The sequence below is a fragment of the Mucor mucedo genome, assembly GCF_025094135.1.
Source record: "Mucor mucedo strain NRRL 3635 chromosome Unknown EV154scaffold_253, whole genome shotgun sequence".
Classification (NCBI taxonomy): Eukaryota; Fungi; Mucoromycota; class Mucoromycetes; order Mucorales; family Mucoraceae; genus Mucor; species Mucor mucedo.
The window spans coordinates 3,128-25,254 of record NW_026252537.1 but is presented as its reverse complement, the minus strand read 5'-3'; the positions used below and the strand labels follow the sequence as shown (position 1 = coordinate 25,254).

The window sequence follows — 22,127 nt, the reverse complement described above, 5'->3', positions numbered from 1 at the left end:
TTTAGTAAAAACATTGCTGCCAAGAACCAAGAAACTGTAGATTTGTTGCACCTTACTGTCAGTAATGTGCATTTGCGTAGAGAACAGCAATTGTAGTACGACTTTTTTGAAGCCGATTTCTCGAGTGAATTTGGAATGGCTATTAATTCCATGCCTTTGTTAATAATGGAGAAATTATCAACAGAACGTGAAATGTCGGTGTGGGTGCCACAAGAGTGTCTGAAAGATACACTTTTTCGGAGGTACAACATCCCAACCTTAACGACGACGACGAAAAACTAGTAGATTGCTTCCGTGCCCCATATCAAATGGGAACGGACTCTTTTAATTGGCTTGTCAACAGGCTGTCTACTCATCCCGAATTTGATTTCAAGACACCAAACCACGTTCTTATCTACATCCAGATAGCTACCTGTCTTTTAAGACTGGCCAATTGTCCTTTTGGATACAGAAACATGTATGTCCTGTATGGTGCTTTGTATGACAGCTATACCAATTTCACGAGGCGTACGGTGAAGACCATCAAAGATGTGCTTAGCTATATGATGGATTGGCCTACCAATTCAGCCATGGTAGGTGCTATATCTGCTGGATTCAACAAAGGTCCTGGTGTGAGTATTCCAGATGCAATTGGTGCTATTGATGGAAAAAACGTCACCATTCATAAGCCAACTCCAGCCGCTTATGGAGCAGGATTCTGTGACAGAAAAAACCAACTACACCATTAAACTTACCGCTGTTTGTGACGATACATGTATGTTTACTTACATTCGCGTAAGAGACTCTATTAATAATGACCAATATAAAGATGAGATATGGAAACTAATTTACTTTGAATACATTACGCAGAAGTAACGATGCCTCAGCCAATAATTCCAGTGATCTCAGCTGGAAGATCATGAACAATCCTGGGCATTACTTCCCTAAAGAATTTTATTTTCTCGGTGATTCGGCCTATCCGACCATTGCCATTTTGGTTACACCATTCCCTGAAAGTGAATTTCTCCGGGATCCGCGCAAGAGGTTAGTCAACTATTCGCATTCAGCCAGAAGAATGGCCATTGAAAGAACTTTTGGTAAGTTCGTTCATCAGTGGAGATTCACACAATTCCATATTTACGTGTATAATAATTTGGATATCAATGATATCATCGGGTCGTGTGCTATTCTACACAATGCATGAACGGCAAGAGGGGAGCTAGGCTTCGATGGTGTGTTTCATGAGCCTGCTGGTCTTGTAGTTGAAGAGCAGGGTGATACATGTGTTATAGGTAACCGAGCCCGCTTGCGTATCTTTAATGCAGCTTTTCCTTAAATGTGTTAAGTACCAAAATGTTTTGAAAAATAAAACAAATTTATTATTGAAGAAAAAACCACATTATATTTTAGTCGATGTTATGAAATTTATATTCATCGGACGAAGGATAAATGATATCCAGCAAGTCTGACGGAACAGGAGAAACCGTCGTGACACTGCCATCGATCGTCATATCATTGGCAGAGGAGCTTGTATGGGAGGATGCTGTTGGGAAGGGTGCTGCTGACGACGATGTTGCTGGTGTCGGTGTTGTTGTACGCGCTGGTGCTGCTGGCAGAAGTACTGTTGAACTGATAGTCATTGGCGACAGGAACACCATTGACATCTGGGCGGAAGTAGGGGCTGGTGTTGTTGGTGTAATTGTACTCACCGTTCTCGAACGCATTGTAGCTGGTGGCGTTGTTGTTGCTTGAGCCGAAATCCCCTTTCATCACCATTAGCATCTGGCGCTGAATATTCAGACTGGCCTGCATCTACTCAGCAATGCGAGACTGCACCTGGTCCAGTTTCTCCATGGACTCCAACATCTGACGGAAAAACGTTGTCGAACGAGCAACATATTTAGTGAACTTTCTACGCTCTGACTCTCCATGCTCCAAACGACGTGCCGCGATCTCATTCATGGAGGTGACCAGATGCTCGATCGTTTGGTTGACCGCTCTACTTTAACTGGCTGCCCCACGAACCACACCTTTCTCAGCACCTTCGTTTTTGACGGCACTTACTCGTCTAGCACAGCAACTTCACCAGGATTATCGATCGTCTCTCCAGCAAGAGAGGTATACACAGTGGATGGGATCGCGCTGGTCATCTCACTGGTCGGGTTCTCCATCGCATCATGGTAAACCCAGTTTTCAATCGGTGCCGTACCAGTTGGATTCAACGTATCATTGCGATGTCTGAAGGCAACACAGAGAGAAGACCATTTAGGCTTTATTGGACTGAAAGGTCTGCTTCCATTGGTACTGTTTTTAGTCTTGAATGAGTGCAACATGCACAGTACGACTCATTTAGTTCAGCTAGCGTACGATTGGACTCCAACCGCTTGTTTTAATAAGCAAACAATTCAATAAGAGCAAAGGTGCTAGCTGAATTCCCATTTAAGTGCGTGTATCTGGTATCCGAAACTTAATAGTGGCAGCAGCCTCCGGGCATCAGCAGTGGCAGTAGCAAGTGCAGCCGGGGAAACGGCGGCAGCAGTAGGAACGACGACAGCAACCTCCTGTTTTTCTGAAACAGTAGTATCATGCGACGGTTGCTACCATAGGCTACACCATTCGGTGTCACTTCAATAAATTGGTGATTGATAGGGCTGTTGTTGTTGTTTTGATTGTTCACTTTAAAAAAATTAAGGTAAGGAAACAGTAATAAAATTTTATTTTGTATTTTGGCATTTTAGTAGTCCATTTTAGGACCGTTTATTTCTGGTGGCTTACCATTCGATGCCCACAAATTTTTCATTTTTAAGCAGTAGATTAATAATAGATTAATAATAAAAAAATATGGCAACATTATTTTTGACAGAATTCAATTTAGGAAAAAAATATTGATAAAAAAACATTTTTTAAAAAAAAAACGGAGCTTTTCCATATTAGTACATCTCCTATTTAAGATCTCTATATATTTTGTTTCATGTCAGCAGCCTAAATCATACAAATCTGAGAATTCTGGTCCGTTATCCCTTAAAATCCGTTGATTTCAGGGTACTCCGGTCCGTTATCACTGAGAATCCGTTGATTTCAGGGTACTCCGGTCCGTTATCCCTGAAAATCCGTTGACTTCAGGGAACTACGGTCCGCTTTCGGTTGTTATGCGATACTTCAGGGAATTCTGGTCCGTTATCAATACAGATCCGACACTTACGGGTTCACTGATTACATTTAACTAACAACCAAAATAGATTATAAGCAATTGGAAACTGTTCAAAAATGGTTCAAGCATTCTAAGCTTGTATGGGAATTATCTTAGTTAATTTCACATATAACATAAGTCGCAAATCATATCGGAACGTCCTTAAACGTGCGTTGGATTTCAAAAACATATATACAGTGACCTCTAAACTATCCTAACTGTTTGAGGTTATTGTATTTTGTAACGACATCACATACTCATATCATAGGGACACTTTGTGAACATTTTCTATTTTCTGTCTTTTGTTATTATTAAGTTATTGGTCTGGTTAAAAGCGCTTCATAAAAAATGTATAAGCTATTATCACTCTTATAAGAAGTTAAACCCTTCTTTTTTATAACCTTTACTGGAATATTTTTTATCCCAAACATGTCACACATTTTTGAGTCTACCACATTTTCGTTTCGTCCAATGCTGCTCTAATGGTATCATTGCTTTGGAGACTGGTTTTAGTAATGGTGTATTTAACAGAGCTATAAACAGAATTAATCAAGACGACTTGTTCAAATCAGTGGGCCTGTGAGGAGCGGAGCGGGGCAAGAGCAGAACAGAATAATTATTAAGGTGAGGACCAAAGAAACAGGCATTATATCAATTAGTATTAACATATATTAAATGGATGAGAGTAGAAAAAGTTTAATTCAAAGAAAAAGAAAAAACAGATAAGATCTTGAATACAGAAATAGAATTAAATAGACATGACTACAGTACCCGAGGAGTGTGTGGTGACCTAGCAAGAATATAGCCATATTAGAGCTGACAAAGGTTTATCCACGCTAATACCATTTGTGATATAAGCTTTACAATAAATGTCATAGTAAGAACTATAAGGATATTACATCGCAAGTCCAATTTAGTACGTCTGAGAAATAATTAAAATATAGTTTAAAGCAAGGAGATTTAAAAAAAACTTCACATTTATTAGAACAAGACTAAAGTAGTACTATATAATAATCGTATACATTTTTGGTTAATCTAGGATAACTTCAACACGGCACTTGAGATATGAACACAGCCAACAGTATTTTATATAAATATTGGTACATTTCGTTTATTATTAAAAGACGATCTTATAAACAGTCTCAAACTACTCCGATAGTCTTTTTATAATTTTACTTTACCTTAAAACATAACATTTAGTAAGGAGTAGGATACAAATTTGCCGCTGTGTATTCCAAGTATATATTCAAATATTTGAAAGGGTAATCAGGAGTTCAAAAAGGTAGTGGTAATATGATAGAAACCCAAAAAGCCGTCAGTCCTACATTTCTAGAACATCGAAAGAAGTGAAATATACTTGAAATACCTATCCAGCAAAGGGAAAATTAATGGATGAGGTATTAGAGATAATTCCTCACTATAAAACCAAGAAAATAACAATATCAACAAATATTATTTTTCTAACACACTTTTAAACATCGTACATTCTACAGATAGCTAAACAACCGTTTCTTACGCCGCTAACAAAATTTATAGAAACAAAAAAAATTAATTTCGTCTGAAGCCGAAAGCTGTTGGAAAAAAGGCACTATAAGACAAGGATAAAAAAATATTTCTTAAAAGTGGAAAACAAATTATAAAGATGTGCAAATAGTTTGAATAGCTTAAGAGTCGTCTTTGCTGAGTATTTAAGTTGCTAAAAAAGGTATATCCCATAAAGCTGATCCGATACAAGACAATCAGATATATGAACTCAAAAGATAATGGTGTTAACAAGCAACACGTCAGACAGCAACAGTGACAGGCCTTGTTATAACAGTTTTAGAATCATATCAATTAGAGGTAAGGATGGACAGGAAACAAAAACTATCTGACAATTTATTTGAAGAGCTTTATAGTGGGCTGCTACTGCTATAAACATTTTTGAAGTGTCTCGCGCATGCTCACACGAAATAAACGAAAGATTGATCGAGCATTAAAAAAAAAGTGCCAGCATATAAATAAAGTCTCAAAAGTTGGAAAGGAATGAGTCGTTGCACAAAAACAAGAAGTGAGTGATCATTTAAAAACTTTCAGATTCCATTAAACATCACGTAAACTGAAAACAGAATCAGCAAGTGATGAACTGAACACGTAACGAACTAAATACCTCCTATAATAAGTAAAAAATGACAATACCACTAAATATTTTATCCAAGACACTTCTAATTGACCGCAGCAATAGAAATATTTAAAACAACATCTTATACATTGCTCCCAAGAGTTTGAAAACGAAATGTAAAAATGTGGTATCTATCAGAAAAAAATTAGATAAAAAAATGTTACGAAAAGATAGTACAACTTTTTTGAGATTTAACCATCCAAATATTATTAGCTTTTTGGAAAGCCCTGGAAATTTGGAGTCGATTAATGAAAAAAAAAGTGTATAACCTGCCAAGCGTTCGTTCACAATCATTGTTTAAAGTTCAATATATTTGGCTGTAGGCTGTAGGCCACAGGTGCATGAAAAAATATTAAAATAACTCTGGTCTGAAATCTGGACAGGAATGCTATACTTTCAATTACATTTTCAGAAAATACAGAAAAAACTGAATACATTTAAAAGAAAAAAAGTACATAACCTGCCAAGGGTTCGATCACAATCTTTGGTTAAAGGACCTATACCTTTGGCTGTGGGCCAAACGTGCTTGAAAAAATATTAAAATAACTCTGGTCCGAAATCTGGACAGAGATAGTACAATTTAAATTAAATTTTCAGAAAATTCAAAAAAACTGAATACATTTAAAAAAAAAAAAGTACATAACCTTCCAAGCGTTCGTTCACAATATTTGTTTAAAGAACAAATATCTTGGGCTCTACGCCAAAAGTGCTTGAAAAAATATTAAAATTACTCTGGTTTAAAATCTGGACAGGAATGCTATACTTTCAGTCACATTTTCAGAAATTTCAGAAAAAATTAAACATATTTAAAAAAAAAAAAGTACATAACCTTCCAAGCGTTCGTTCACAATCTTCGATCAAACATATTTGTGACAGTTTCTGTGACAGCTTAAAACACCAGTATATCCACCTCTACTCCTGAAACACATATAGATGCTTTAAACTTTCGGCTTGCAATATCCAGACAGAGTTACCCATACATACCTTACAGTTTTCGAAAGCTAGAAACTTGCTGAATTCATTTCCGGGCACAAAGTTACACAATTTGCCAAGTGTTCAAGCTCAGTCAGCCTTCAAAGATTGGCTAGACCTTTTTCAAGGTGACTTACCTCAAAAATATCAATCTAGCATAAGTTTTGCAACGGTGGGATATCATTTTTATTGTAGTTTGGGTTAATCCAGAAACCTCTGAATCTATTACAACCTTCAAACTCCTTTTTAATGCTAACCTTGCACACAAAAAACAGTATAGGATATTTTTAACGTCTATGTGCACTACCCACAGCCTAGCCTGGATTTTCGGTTCAATGTCTGCATGGTTCAATGTCTGCATAGTACAACTTTTTTGAGATTTAACCATCCAAATATTATTAGCTTTTTGGAAAGCCCTGGAAATTTGGAGTCGATTAATGAAAAAAAAAGTGTATAACCTGCCAAGCGTTCGTTCACAATCATTGTTTAAAGTTCAATATATTTGGCTGTAGGCTGTAGGCCACAGGTGCATGAAAAAATATTAAAATAACTCTGGTCTGAAATCTGGACAGGAATGCTATACTTTCAATTACATTTTCAGAAAATACAGAAAAAACTGAATACATTTAAAAGAAAAAAAGTACATAACCTGCCAAGGGTTCGATCACAATCTTTGGTTAAAGGACCTATACCTTTGGCTGTGGGCCAAACGTGCTTGAAAAAATATTAAAATAACTCTGGTCCGAAATCTGGACAGAGATAGTACAATTTAAATTAAATTTTCAGAAAATTCAGAAAAAACTGAATACATTTAAAAAAAAAAAAGTACATAACCTTCCAAGCGTTCGTTCACAATATTTGTTTAAAGAACAAATATCTTGGGCTCTACGCCAAAAGTGCTTGAAAAAATATTAAAATTACTCTGGTTTAAAATCTGGACAGGAATGCTATACTTTCAGTCACATTTTCAGAAATTTCAGAAAAAATTAAACATATTTAAAAAAAAAAAAGTACATAACCTTCCAAGCGTTCGTTCACAATCTTCGATCAAACATATTTGTGACAGTTTCTGTGACAGCTTAAAACACCAGTATATCCACCTCTACTCCTGAAACACATATAGATGCTTTAAACTTTCGGCTTGCAATATCCAGACAGAGTTACCCATACATACCTTACAGTTTTCGAAAGCTAGAAACTTGCTGAATTCATTTCCGGGCACAAAGTTACACAATTTGCCAAGTGTTCAAGCTCAGTCAGCCTTCAAAGATTGGCTAGACCTTTTTCAAGGTGACTTACCTCAAAAATATCAATCTAGCATAAGTTTTGCAACGGTGGGATATCATTTTTATTGTAGTTTGGGTTAATCCAGAAACCTCTGAATCTATTACAACCTTCAAACTCCTTTTTAATGCTAACCTTGCACACAAAAAACAGTATAGGATATTTTTAACGTCTATGTGCACTACCCACAGCCTAGCCTGGATTTTCGGTTCAATGTCTGCATGGTTCAATGTCTGCATAGTACAACTTTTTTGAGATTTAACCATCCAAATATTATTAGCTTTTTGGAAAGCCCTGGAAATTTGGAGTCGATTAATGAAAAAAAAAGTGTATAACCTGCCAAGCGTTCGTTCACAATCATTGTTTAAAGTTCAATATATTTGGCTGTAGGCTGTAGGCCACAGGTGCATGAAAAAATATTAAAATAACTCTGGTCTGAAATCTGGACAGGAATGCTATACTTTCAATTACATTTTCAGAAAATACAGAAAAAACTGAATACATTTAAAAGAAAAAAAGTACATAACCTGCCAAGGGTTCGATCACAATCTTTGGTTAAAGGACCTATACCTTTGGCTGTGGGCCAAACGTGCTTGAAAAAATATTAAAATAACTCTGGTCCGAAATCTGGACAGAGATAGTACAATTTAAATTAAATTTTCAGAAAATTCAAAAAAAACTGAATACATTTAAAAAAAAAAAAGTACATAACCTTCCAAGCGTTCGTTCACAATATTTGTTTAAAGAACAAATATCTTGGGCTCTACGCCAAAAGTGCTTGAAAAAATATTAAAATTACTCTGGTTTAAAATCTGGACAGGAATGCTATACTTTCAGTCACATTTTCAGAAATTTCAGAAAAAATTAAACATATTTAAAAAAAAAAAAGTACATAACCTTCCAAGCGTTCGTTCACAATCTTCGATCAAACATATTTGTGACAGTTTCTGTGACAGCTTAAAACACCAGTATATCCACCTCTACTCCTGAAACACATATAGATGCTTTAAACTTTCGGCTTGCAATATCCAGACAGAGTTACCCATACATACCTTACAGTTTTCGAAAGCTAGAAACTTGCTGAATTCATTTCCGGGCACAAAGTTACACAATTTGCCAAGTGTTCAAGCTCAGTCAGCCTTCAAAGATTGGCTAGACCTTTTTCAAGGTGACTTACCTCAAAAATATCAATCTAGCATAAGTTTTGCAACGGTGGGATATCATTTTTATTGTAGTTTGGGTTAATCCAGAAACCTCTGAATCTATTACAACCTTCAAACTCCTTTTTAATGCTAACCTTGCACACAAAAAACAGTATAGGATATTTTTAACGTCTATGTGCACTACCCACAGCCTAGCCTGGATTTTCGGTTCAATGTCTGCATGGTTCAATGTCTGCATAGTACAACTTTTTTGAGATTTAACCATCCAAATATTATTAGCTTTTTGGAAAGCCCTGGAAATTTGGAGTCGATTAATGAAAAAAAAAGTGTATAACCTGCCAAGCGTTCGTTCACAATCATTGGTTAAAGTTCAATATATTTGGCTGTAGGCTGTAGGCCACAGGTGCATGAAAAAATATTAAAATAACTCTGGTCTGAAATCTGGACAGGAATGCTATACTTTCAATTACATTTTCAGAAAATACAGAAAAAACTGAATACATTTAAAAGAAAAAAAGTACATAACCTGCCAAGGGTTCGTTCACAATCTTTGGTTAAAGGACCTATACCTTTGGCCCACAGCCAAAGATGCTTGAAAAAATATTAAAATAACTGTGGTCCGAAATCTGGACAGAGATAGTACAATTTAAATTACATTTTCGGAAAATTCAGAAAAAACTGAATACATTTAAAAAAAAAAAAGTACATAACCTTCCAAGCGTTCGTTCACAATATTTGTTTAAAGAACAAATATCTTGGGCTCTACGCCAAAAGTGCATGAAAAAATATTAAAATTACTCTGGTGTAAAATCTGGACAGGAATGCTATACTTTCAGTCACATTTTCAGAAATTTCAGAAAAAATTAAACATATTTAAAAAAAAAAAAGTACATAACCTTCCAAGCGTTCGTTCACAATCTTCGATCAAACATATTTGTGACAGTTTCTGTGACAGCTTAAAACACCAGTATATCCACCTCTACTCCTGAAACACATATAGATGCTTAAAACTTTCGGCTTGCAATATCTAGACAGAGTTACCCATACATACCTTACAGTTTTCGAAAGCTGGAAACTTGCTGAATTCATTTCCGGGCACAAAGTTACACAATTTGCCAAGTGTTCAAGCTCAGTCAGCCTTCAAAGATTGGCTAGACCTTTTTCATGGTGACTTACCACACAAATATCAATCTAGCATAGGTTTTTCAAAGGTGGGTTATCATTTTTATTGTACTTTGGGTTAATCCAGATACCCCTCAATCTATTACAACCTTCAAACTCTTTTTTAATCCTAACTTTGCACACAAAAAACATCATAGAAAATTTTTAACGTCTATGTGCACTACCCACAGCTTAGCCTGGATTTTCGGTTCAATGTCTGCATAGTACAACTTTTTTGAGATTTAACCATCCAAATATTATTAGCTTTTTGGAAAGCCCTGGAAATTTGGAGTCGATTAATGAAAAAAAAAGTGTATAACCTGCCAAGCGTTCGTTCACAATCATTGGTTAAAGTTCAATATATTTGGCTGTAGGCTGTAGGCCACAGGTGCATGAAAAAATATTAAAATAACTCTGGTCTGAAATCTGGACAGGAATGCTATACTTTCAATTACATTTTCAGAAAATACAGAAAAAACTGAATACATTTAAAAGAAAAAAAGTACATAACCTGCCAAGGGTTCGTTCACAATCTTTGGTTAAAGGACCTATACCTTTGGCCCACAGCCAAAGATGCTTGAAAAAATATTAAAATAACTGTGGTCCGAAATCTGGACAGAGATAGTACAATTTAAATTACATTTTCGGAAAATTCAGAAAAAACTGAATACATTTAAAAAAAAAAAAGTACATAACCTTCCAAGCGTTCGTTCACAATATTTGTTTAAAGAACAAATATCTTGGGCTCTACGCCAAAAGTGCATGAAAAAATATTAAAATTACTCTGGTGTAAAATCTGGACAGGAATGCTATACTTTCAGTCACATTTTCAGAAATTTCAGAAAAAATTAAACATATTTAAAAAAAAAAAAGTACATAACCTTCCAAGCGTTCGTTCACAATCTTCGATCAAACATATTTGTGACAGTTTCTGTGACAGCTTAAAACACCAGTATATCCACCTCTACTCCTGAAACACATATAGATGCTTAAAACTTTCGGCTTGCAATATCTAGACAGAGTTACCCATACATACCTTACAGTTTTCGAAAGCTGGAAACTTGCTGAATTCATTTCCGGGCACAAAGTTACACAATTTGCCAAGTGTTCAAGCTCAGTCAGCCTTCAAAGATTGGCTAGACCTTTTTCATGGTGACTTACCACACAAATATCAATCTAGCATAGGTTTTTCAAAGGTGGGTTATCATTTTTATTGTACTTTGGGTTAATCCAGATACCCCTCAATCTATTACAACCTTCAAACTCTTTTTTAATCCTAACTTTGCACACAAAAAACATCATAGAAAATTTTTAACGTCTATGTGCACTACCCACAGCTTAGCCTGGATTTTCGGTTCAATGTCTGCATAGTACAACTTTTTTGAGATTTAACCATCCAAATATTATTAGCTTTTTGGAAAGCCCTGGAAATTTGGAGTCGATTAATGAAAAAAAAAGTGTATAACCTGCCAAGCGTTCGTTCACAATCATTGGTTAAAGTTCAATATATTTGGCTGTAGGCTGTAGGCCACAGGTGCATGAAAAAATATTAAAATAACTCTGGTCTGAAATCTGGACAGGAATGCTATACTTTCAATTACATTTTCAGAAAATACAGAAAAAACTGAATACATTTAAAAGAAAAAAAGTACATAACCTGCCAAGGGTTCGTTCACAATCTTTGGTTAAAGGACCTATACCTTTGGCCCACAGCCAAAGATGCTTGAAAAAATATTAAAATAACTGTGGTCCGAAATCTGGACAGAGATAGTACAATTTAAATTACATTTTCGGAAAATTCAGAAAAAACTGAATACATTTAAAAAAAAAAAAGTACATAACCTTCCAAGCGTTCGTTCACAATATTTGTTTAAAGAACAAATATCTTGGGCTCTACGCCAAAAGTGCATGAAAAAATATTAAAATTACTCTGGTGTAAAATCTGGACAGGAATGCTATACTTTCAGTCACATTTTCAGAAATTTCAGAAAAAATTAAACATATTTAAAAAAAAAAAAGTACATAACCTTCCAAGCGTTCGTTCACAATCTTCGATCAAACATATTTGTGACAGTTTCTGTGACAGCTTAAAACACCAGTATATCCACCTCTACTCCTGAAACACATATAGATGCTTAAAACTTTCGGCTTGCAATATCTAGACAGAGTTACCCATACATACCTTACAGTTTTCGAAAGCTAGAAACTTGCTGAATTCATTTCCGGGCACAAAGTTACACAATTTGCCAAGTGTTCAAGCTCAGTCAGCCTTCAAAGATTGGCTAGACCTTTTTCAAGGTGACTTACCTCAAAAATATCAATCTAGCATAAGTTTTGCAACGGTGGGATATCATTTTTATTGTAGTTTGGGTTAATCCAGAAACCTCTGAATCTATTACAACCTTCAAACTCCTTTTTAATGCTAACCTTGCACACAAAAAACAGTATAGGATATTTTTAACGTCTATGTGCACTACCCACAGCCTAGCCTGGATTTTCGGTTCAATGTCTGCATGGTTCAATGTCTGCATAGTACAACTTTTTTGAGATTTAACCATCCAAATATTATTAGCTTTTTGGAAAGCCCTGGAAATTTGGAGTCGATTAATGAAAAAAAAAGTGTATAACCTGCCAAGCGTTCGTTCACAATCATTGTTTAAAGTTCAATATATTTGGCTGTAGGCTGTAGGCCACAGGTGCATGAAAAAATATTAAAATAACTCTGGTCTGAAATCTGGACAGGAATGCTATACTTTCAATTACATTTTCAGAAAATACAGAAAAAACTGAATACATTTAAAAGAAAAAAAGTACATAACCTGCCAAGGGTTCGATCACAATCTTTGGTTAAAGGACCTATACCTTTGGCTGTGGGCCAAACGTGCTTGAAAAAATATTAAAATAACTCTGGTCCGAAATCTGGACAGAGATAGTACAATTTAAATTAAATTTTCAGAAAATTCAAAAAAACTGAATACATTTAAAAAAAAAAAAGTACATAACCTTCCAAGCGTTCGTTCACAATATTTGTTTAAAGAACAAATATCTTGGGCTCTACGCCAAAAGTGCTTGAAAAAATATTAAAATTACTCTGGTTTAAAATCTGGACAGGAATGCTATACTTTCAGTCACATTTTCAGAAATTTCAGAAAAAATTAAACATATTTAAAAAAAAAAAAGTACATAACCTTCCAAGCGTTCGTTCACAATCTTCGATCAAACATATTTGTGACAGTTTCTGTGACAGCTTAAAACACCAGTATATCCACCTCTACTCCTGAAACACATATAGATGCTTTAAACTTTCGGCTTGCAATATCCAGACAGAGTTACCCATACATACCTTACAGTTTTCGAAAGCTAGAAACTTGCTGAATTCATTTCCGGGCACAAAGTTACACAATTTGCCAAGTGTTCAAGCTCAGTCAGCCTTCAAAGATTGGCTAGACCTTTTTCAAGGTGACTTACCTCAAAAATATCAATCTAGCATAAGTTTTGCAACGGTGGGATATCATTTTTATTGTAGTTTGGGTTAATCCAGAAACCTCTGAATCTATTACAACCTTCAAACTCCTTTTTAATGCTAACCTTGCACACAAAAAACAGTATAGGATATTTTTAACGTCTATGTGCACTACCCACAGCCTAGCCTGGATTTTCGGTTCAATGTCTGCATGGTTCAATGTCTGCATAGGGAAAAAACATTTGGATTTTTGACCAGAATTTTGGCTGGTGTTTTTCAAAAAAAACTGTATTTTTTTTTTTTAGGCTACATTTTCGGCCGTGTGCCAGGGAGTATTTTGTTTTGTGTTACCGATGCTACAAGCGTGAATGTCAGTCCGTTATAACCCGTTATTTGTTAAGAATATTATATTATAATTTTTGTTTGGCTGAGGAGCTTTTAAAGACTTTGGTAATTTTGTTTGTGTTTGGTACATCATTAATGATTAATGTTTGTGTTTATGGTTGATGTTTTACGAGTCTTATGCTGTTTTACTCTTGTGGAGCGCTTTTTTATTTGGTACATTTCTAAGGATTAAATTTTCAAAGAATGTTCTGGTTTTCGACGGATAGTTAGTGCTTTTTGATTATAAACAAAATACGAAGTTAGACTGCTACCAACATTCTCTACCTGTTTGTTATCCCCACGACTTAATCTAGATCTTGATCATCTTAAAACTTTGTTTTCAATAATATTAAGTATATCTCTTCCGCTATGAAGCACCCTGTAAAACCTTGTACCATAAGTCATATCAGTACGAATTGCCCGCTGACGAATTTATTCTCAGGAATATCATTAATCTGTCTCTCGGTATTGTTCTAGCTTCCTGTCTGACTTAACCTTAACGAACTTTTTTTGGATCATTTAGTACTTTTTTCCCGACACAATTTTCCGCCTGTGTCAAACCAAAAAGGTTCCGCGAACAATCATATTATTCAATGTCTACTAAATCTTACAAGTTACTACTCATTTTATGTCAATTAATTATCCTTGTCAATAAATCATGCATGATACCTGTGTGTGGTATTTGACAGAAACATAACGCTTGAAGAAATAACGAGATGGGAGTATATATTCTTAGAGGTAGAAATAAAATAAAAGAACTCTGATGCTATGAATTAAATAATCCTTCCTACATTGCATTACTCTCCTAGGTTTCACTGATGAGTTAACCTTTTTGGTTTTTCTAATAGATCTACACTCTGTTTCCGGCATTAGGTTAATTTAGTGCTACTGGTTAGTGCCATTAAAATAATGACGACTGGGTCATAAATCAGGTACTTTTCACTTTAGTCATGACCATAAAACCCCAACTACCGGAATGTTTTTGAATATCGATCTGAGATACAAAACCATCAGTGGCCTGAACCTTCCATGACAATCCATGCAATGAATCCGCGCTTCCAAAAGATTAGTAATCATGACTCGCTTCCAAGTATCTTTGACGCCAACTAATTATTAATCATGAGTCTTGAGTTTTAACCACATAGGCCGAAGGGAACACTAAGACTAATTAAGTAATCCTAGACATCCTTAAATGCAAACTCATGTTTTTTGAAAAAATATAATTACTCTCCCTTTCCCACACCTTCCCCGTTCCATGTCAATTATCTTGCATTCCTTCCCCTCCTCGTAAAATCTATTATTATAATTAAATACTTTATAAAGCACTCTTCCTTTGACTTTGTATAGATAGTACACAGCGGCGCACCAAATGGTAAAATGTTGCTAAAACACACCAAACACCATCATTGATTGCTTAAATGGCCGGTTTAAGCAATCAATGATGGTGCATTTTGTGTAAATTCACAATGAATGATTGTTTAAAACTAACATTGAATGGTTGTTCGTTTTCTCAACCAATGGTAGATTTTTACCGTTATACGCTGTTTATTTATACATGTATTTGGACCTTTTACCAATCGTACATTGCCTTATTATTCGCACAGATGCTTCCCTTTTACAAATACACACTTGATATTCAACACTAGTTTATTAATTGTTCACATGGATATGGTGCTTACATAGGAAATATGGTTTAAAAAGACGTTTAAATTTTGTTTAAAAATGATTATTTTGAGATTTTAAACTGGAAGCAATTTTAAGTATACTATACGTCATCTCTAAAAGCTATAGGGAATTATTCGCGTGTAGATATTTACAGTACTCACATACTAATAACCTGTTAAGGAAGCAACAGAATTGCCTGACAGACTTACATGTATACAGGTAAAAGCCATATGGTAAAGAGCGATATAGTTCTTAGAAGTAACCTAGAATAAACAGCCTATGCTAAAATACGGCCTAAAATAAAAAAAAGAGCATAAAACAAAAAAAAATAGCCTAAAATAAAAAAACAGCTTAAAAACAATTAGCCTTATATTTTTTTAAAATACCCAGTTATTGACAGTGAAGTGCTCAGCATCTATACAACATACAAATCAGAAAGGCGTATTAAACTTCATAGGCAACCACAATTACCTTAGATACATCATGTTTAAACATTTCTTGGTGAATATACCTAACAATTCTTAATAAGATAAGATGGGTACACTCACTAGCATTGTAAATTTATTCAAGTTTAGCACCTATAACTTATGTTCTTGTAGTGTATTACATGAATTAAAATCTAAGAAATATTTTATCAAAAGTGAAAAAAAGTGAAAGTGAAAGAAAGAGAGGAACAGAGACAGAAAAAAAAAACGGGTTTATGAATCTCATTATCACATTATTTTAAAGAGCGAATTATTCCTCTCGTCTTCTCTATTGCAAGGCCCGCAACAGCCACAGGACAATCTACTCCTATATTTGTAGCGGCACTGAACATTTCTTAGCAGTTTTGGGGGTATGAAGCAGAAGTTTCACAGTTATAATGTTGTAACTTTGACTTCAAGCTCTGTAGGTGAAAAATACAGAAAGTAAGCCCTGATACCAGTAAGCGACTTTCTTTAAGCTGTTGGTCTTGTCCAGTACTCGAATTCACTGAACATATTTAAGGTTGTTTGGCCTCCAGCTTTCACTCTTCGTGAACTGTAGTCGGTTGCTACCTTTACGGTTTTTTTTTTCTTTTTTTTTTTTTTTCTGAAGAGGGGGTAAGAATTTTTATATTTGTTGGTAGATGGTAAATGATTTTCGGAAAACAGGACTGTGATTCCTTTTTTTTTTTTTTTTTTTTTTTGAGCACCTGTCTGGTTCTCGCGCTTGATAAGAATTTTTTTTATTACAACCCTGAACTAATTATGTCATCTAACAATATGATATACTCTTTAACAAACATTATGGAAGCCCTTACTCCTTAAATGACCCAATTTGAATGATTAATAATAAAGTTTTTGCAGATTACTAAAATATCTGTTCCTTTATTTTTTAAAGACAAAATTTCAGTTTAACCGATTTTTTTATTATTTTAAAAAGATAAAAATTACAGTTTAAGAATGATGACCCCACAACAAATTGCGTTTATCGTGTCTCAGTTGCAGCTCCTTATAGTTCGAATCAACGAAGAATCTGAATCTCTCGAAGAAGATAGAATGGAAATTCTCAATTCTACTGGACAACGCCTCGTAGAAAATATGACGACTCTTCATTCCAGTAGAGAACTTTACCAAGCAGAACGTCTCCAATATGATTTTATTGCCAGCAACTACCGCAATCAATATGGAGTTTCTATTAACAATCTCCCCATTTTCATGATGGGCGAACATGTAGAAAGAACAAGAACAGTAATTAGTGCTGATGCTAGACGTGAATCGCGTCGATACCACTTTTGGAGATTGGAGCACCCATTCCTCAATGACAATGACGAAAACCAGGTCAGTAGTTATCGCGCCAACTACCGTATGGGTAAGCGTGCTTTTGAGCATTTGGTGGACGAGCTTTCGGCACACGAAGAATTCAATCTTGTTGCTCCCAATACTATTCCGATTTATATCCAAGTCGCAACGGCTTTATTTCGGTTGGCTAATTGCCATATCGGATATCGTCAAGCGTATATGCTTTTGGGTGTTTCATCAGGTAGTTATAACAACTTCACCACAAGAACACTCAAAGCAATTAAGGATCACCTTGGTCATTTATTGACATGGCCATCAGACCCTATCAGAGCCAATGCGATCGCTGTCGGTTTTGGGAGTAGCACTGGGGATAGATTGAATGGTGTGATTGGTGCTGTGGATGGTAAGAACTTTATCATTCACCAACCTTCCCCTCCAACCGTGGGTGCTATGTTCAGGGATAGAAAGAACAACTATTCCGTGAAGCTTACTGCCGTATGTGATTCTGCATTACGATTCACGTATATCAAAGTGGGTGACTCAGGTATTGTACTAAAATGATCTACGATGAAACAATATAAAAGCTAACACAACAATATTTACTTCAGGAAGAACGCATGATGCTGCTGCTTTCCGATCAAGTGATATAGCGAGTGAAATTCTTCGCCACCCAGACCTTCACTTTCCTGACAACACGTTCATGATCGGTGACTCTGCCTATCCTTTGGGACCCAACTTGATCACACCATTTTCTGAGAGTCAATGCGTGTTAGACAGTCGCAAGCGTACATTCAATCGTGTACATTCATCTACAAGAATGGCGATCGAAAGAGCCTTTGGTGTGTTGGTGGCTCGTTGGAGATTTACGGGCAAGTACATTTACATGTTGGACCAGTTGAAGATCAACGAGGTGATTACCGGATGTTGTATTTTACACAATATGTGTATCGACCTTGGTGATACCGGGTTTACCGACACTGTTCACCTTCAAGATCATAGTACAGCTGTTCCTGAAGATGAAGACGCACCTGATGTAGGCGGTAGTAGCAGAAGGAGTACCATTTTTGAGGAATTGATGAGACGTAGAAGTAGACGTGGGGCGGCTAGAGGGGATAGAAGAGCAACTAGAAGTAGAAGTAGAAGAAGAACTAGACTTAGAAATAGAAATAGATAAGTATAGAAAACTTTTTGTTTTATTCAATTTTATTTAAATGATATTATCTGTAGAAGGATTGGGAGAAAGGGGATTGTTGTTGCTGGTGGTAGTGGTAGGGGTGGGAGCACGAGTGGCATTGTTATTTTGAGCAATTGAAGCAGCAAACAAATCTACCATTCGGGACATGGACAAAGTAGCCTCTCTTAACAACTCAGTATTTTGTCGTCTGTAATCGTTGTTATGATCCAGTTGATTTCGTCGGTATATCTTCTTCAGCCATACGAACAATATCTGCCTCTCGTTCAGCAGCCAAACGTGCACGATCGGTATTCCTTTCTTCGATCATACGAGCACGATCAGCTGCTCTCTCAACCCGGCTTTGAGCTTCCATTTGCTCCATATGGTTTGCCATAAACCACATTGACACACTTACATTACGTGGACGTCTTGCATTTACCTGAGGAACGACATCCTCATCCTCATCCTCATCCTCTTCATTATTATTATCGACTTCTGAATGACCACGTCTTCTGGTGGCATAATCACCACGGTTGTCCACAGTTTCTCTGGAATGGGAGCTGTATGTAACAGGCGGGTTTGTAGTTGGCATTTGTATTGTTGCCTGCTCCATCAAATCATGAAACTCCCAGTGTTGAAGAGGTGCACTACCAGTAGAATTAGCATTGTCTCGTCTGCTTCGATACTTAGCATGAAGAGCATGCCATTTAGTGGTCATGGCACAGATGTCTCTTCGGCCATTGACGGCTGCGTTGTCATTGAAGGCTTTTTCTGTCTTTTGGATTAAGGCTGCCTTGGCTCATTTGAGCTAGTCACACCCGCTTCAACCAGATACGCAGGAAAAATTTCAATCAATACATGTGTGCTTGGTGAATCCCAGTTAAGGTTGGTGTTAGGCTCTGGTACGGAATCGGCAGCAGAAACTGGCTCAGCAGCAGGAGGAGGAGCTTGCTCGGTAGCAGGAACAGGACCAGCAGAAGGAACAGGACCAGCAGAAGGAACAGGACCAGCAGAAGGAACATCTTCGGAAGATGGTGCAGGTACAGAAGAAGGGGTAGGTACAGGTTGAGAGGATGGAACAGGTACGTCAGTGGGAATCTGTGCAGCAGACGGAGGGTTTACTCTGGGTCGGCCTCTTACCACAGGAGGGTTTGGGCGTTGGCCATTGATGAAGTCAGCACTTGAATAATTTTGGAAACTCATATCTGTAAAATAAAATGGAGATGGTAAAAAAAAAGTAAATCGATAAAAATTAAAGGCTCTTATTGAAAAATAAAACAACATTCGTGATTTCCGTAATCGGATTTGGACATTAAATAATCTGATAGAAGGTTTTTGGGGCCTGCAGATTTTAATTCTTCGTTTGGATAATTCGGATTCTTAAGCACTGAAAATATTCAATGTTGTTATTAATCGTCCATATTATTATATTAAAATTACTGGAATCGTAACTACGCAGTCACAAGGCGAGCTAATTTTCAGTCACAAAAGTTACAAAAGTTAGGATTTTTAATGGGGGTGCGGGGGTTTCCCCCGCAAGAGGGGTGGGGGGTTTGGGGGGAGGGGGAACCCCACCCCCCAAGAATACGGCCCATAGGATTAGCATGAAAGAGCTTATATCTTATAAAACATTATTTTTTTTTTTTTTTTTTTTTAGCAGTGTAATTTTTAAGCAGTGATAAAAAAATTGGGGGGTGCGGGGGTTTCCCCCGCAAGAGGGGAGGGGGGTTTGGGGGGAGGCGGAACCCCTCCACCCAAGAATACGGTCCATAGGATTAACGTTGTCCCTTTATTTTTTTAAACATGTCAAATAATAGTGTAAATTGTGCGTCCTGTGGTCAAGAAGGACATAGTCGTAGATCCCACCGAGATTGTCCTTTAAATCCAGTAAACCTAAATACGAATGTAGGCATCTCTCTCTCTTTTTTTTTTTTTTTTTTTTTTATTTGAAAAGACTGACTTTTTTTTTTAGGTTCCATCTTCAGTTAATAACAATAACAATGCACAAAGTAGCTCAACCTCAATTCCTGAGGTACAGCAAAAGACGAATATTTTTTTGAGCATTCTGACTAACGTTAATTCCAAACAGGATATGGAGGTAGACGAACCTGAGTTGATTAAACTCATAAGCCAGTCCAAGGAAGAGTTGTCCGTTGTTCAACCTGTCAACAACTTGGGCATTTAAGAAGATCGAGCCGTTTGTGCCCCATGAACAGTAATCGTGCCAACCAGACTTTAAATCAAGCAAAGCAAACTGAAATACTGCCCGGTAGACATTGTTTGGGAAGATTGACGACTATGTGTTCTGAATGCAATGCATTCATGTGGGTCGAAGAAAGATCAAAAGGTGGTCTACATACTGCTAGATTTCAACTTTGCTGCGGGTTGGGTAAATACAAAGTGACACAATTTCACCCTACACCTGGACTTATATCCAACTTATTATGCGGAAATGATCAAAGAAGCAAGGAGTTTAAAAAACACATACGGTCTTACAACAATGCTTTAAGCTTCACATCAATGGGTGTCAATTTGGACGAATCTGTTCAGAACTCTCGCGGCGGGGCCTATGCTTTCCGAATTCATGGCAGCATTTATCATCGAATTGGATCGTTGCTCCCATCCAACAATGTCGCACCATCATTTGCTCAAATTTATGTCTTTGTTGCTGAACATGAGATTGAAAATAGACACCGCGTTGCAAGCCATGTCGACATCAACACGTTAGGAGACTTACAAACTTTAATGCATGATATCAATCCTATAGTCAGAGACTTTAAGACGATGAACCAATATTTGATTGAGAATCCAGATCACGTTGCAGATGTGGCAATGGTATTCCAGGCCGAAGGATTACCAGATCCACGAAGATATAATTCACCAACTAATTCGACTGAAGTTGGGATATTAATTTTGGGAAGTGACAATAGACAGGAGGGGGATGAGATAAGGGTTAGGGATATTATTATTAGACCCCAAAATCAGGGACAACTTAAGAGTATCAACGAGTTAAACCAGATCTACGATCCTATGTCTTACGCCTTAATCTTCCCAACGGGTCAATCGGGATGGCATAAATCATGCGTATCTGAAAGCGGTTTAAAAGTCACCACCATGCAATTTTATAGTTTTCATCTTATGTTTAGAAGCTGTGGACATGATCTCCACCTTTATGGAAAACTTTTCCATTAGTTTATTGTGGATATGTACGCTAAGATTGAGCAATTTCGTTTAAATTTTATTAGACATAACCAGTCAAGTCTTCGAACTGAACTCTACCGTGGATTACAAGATGCGGTCGCACACGATGACAATGATACGAGCTCTCTTGGTCGTAAAATTATTCTTCCAAGCTCCTTCATTGGTGGCCCACGACATATGTCCCAGTTGTATCAAGATGCCATTAGCATTGTTAGACGATTTGGCAAACCCGACTTTTTTATCACGTTTACGTGTAATCCTACGTGGCCGGAAATCCAAAACGAATTGTTGTATGGGCAAACCGCAGCAGACAGACCAGATCTTTGTGCAAGAGTTTTTCGACTGAAGTATAAAAGCCTTTTAAAAGACATTACCAAAGACCATGTTCTTGGTGTCGTCGTTGGATACGTTGCAGTGATCGATTTTCAAAAAAGAGGTTTACCTCATGCTCATATGTTGTTCATTGTAAAACCTGAAGACAGACCTAGAACAACCAGTGATTTTGACAAGATTATTTCAGCTGAGATTCCAAATGAAGAACAACATTCCTTAGCCTATCATACGGTC

At 36.5% G+C, this 22,127-nt stretch overlaps 3 protein-coding genes across 3 annotated transcripts; all 3 read right to left on the bottom strand.

Annotated features, from left to right (window-relative positions):
* Positions 1-5,251: 5,251 nt before the first annotated feature.
* On the bottom strand, positions 5,252-9,838 carry EV154DRAFT_488512 (uncharacterized protein; the record flags this gene model as incomplete). The annotated part of the gene is made up of 9 exons (XM_051599127.1): positions 5,252-5,321; positions 5,834-5,890; positions 6,440-6,670; positions 6,995-7,051; positions 7,602-7,832; positions 8,157-8,213; positions 8,764-8,994; positions 9,319-9,375; positions 9,801-9,838. 9 exons carry the CDS (start codon positions 9,836-9,838, stop codon positions 5,252-5,254), a joined length of 1,029 nt encoding a protein of 342 aa, XP_051450411.1.
* Positions 9,839-11,208: 1,370 nt separating this feature from the next.
* EV154DRAFT_488511 (uncharacterized protein) lies at positions 11,209-13,602 on the bottom strand (the record flags this gene model as incomplete). Its single annotated transcript, XM_051599126.1, has 6 exons — positions 11,209-11,286; positions 11,611-11,667; positions 12,093-12,120; positions 12,218-12,448; positions 12,773-12,829; positions 13,379-13,602. 6 exons carry the CDS (start codon positions 13,600-13,602, stop codon positions 11,209-11,211), a joined length of 675 nt encoding a protein of 224 aa, XP_051450410.1.
* A 5,615-nt stretch (positions 13,603-19,217) lies between these two features.
* Positions 19,218-19,745, bottom strand: EV154DRAFT_608084 (uncharacterized protein; the record flags this gene model as incomplete). The annotated part of the gene is made up of 2 exons (XM_051607656.1): positions 19,642-19,745; positions 19,218-19,564 (listed from the first exon to the last, which is right to left on the bottom strand). Coding segments are annotated over exons 1-2 (378 nt in total), but the record flags the coding sequence as incomplete, so codon positions are not given.
* Positions 19,746-22,127: the final 2,382 nt, after the last annotated feature.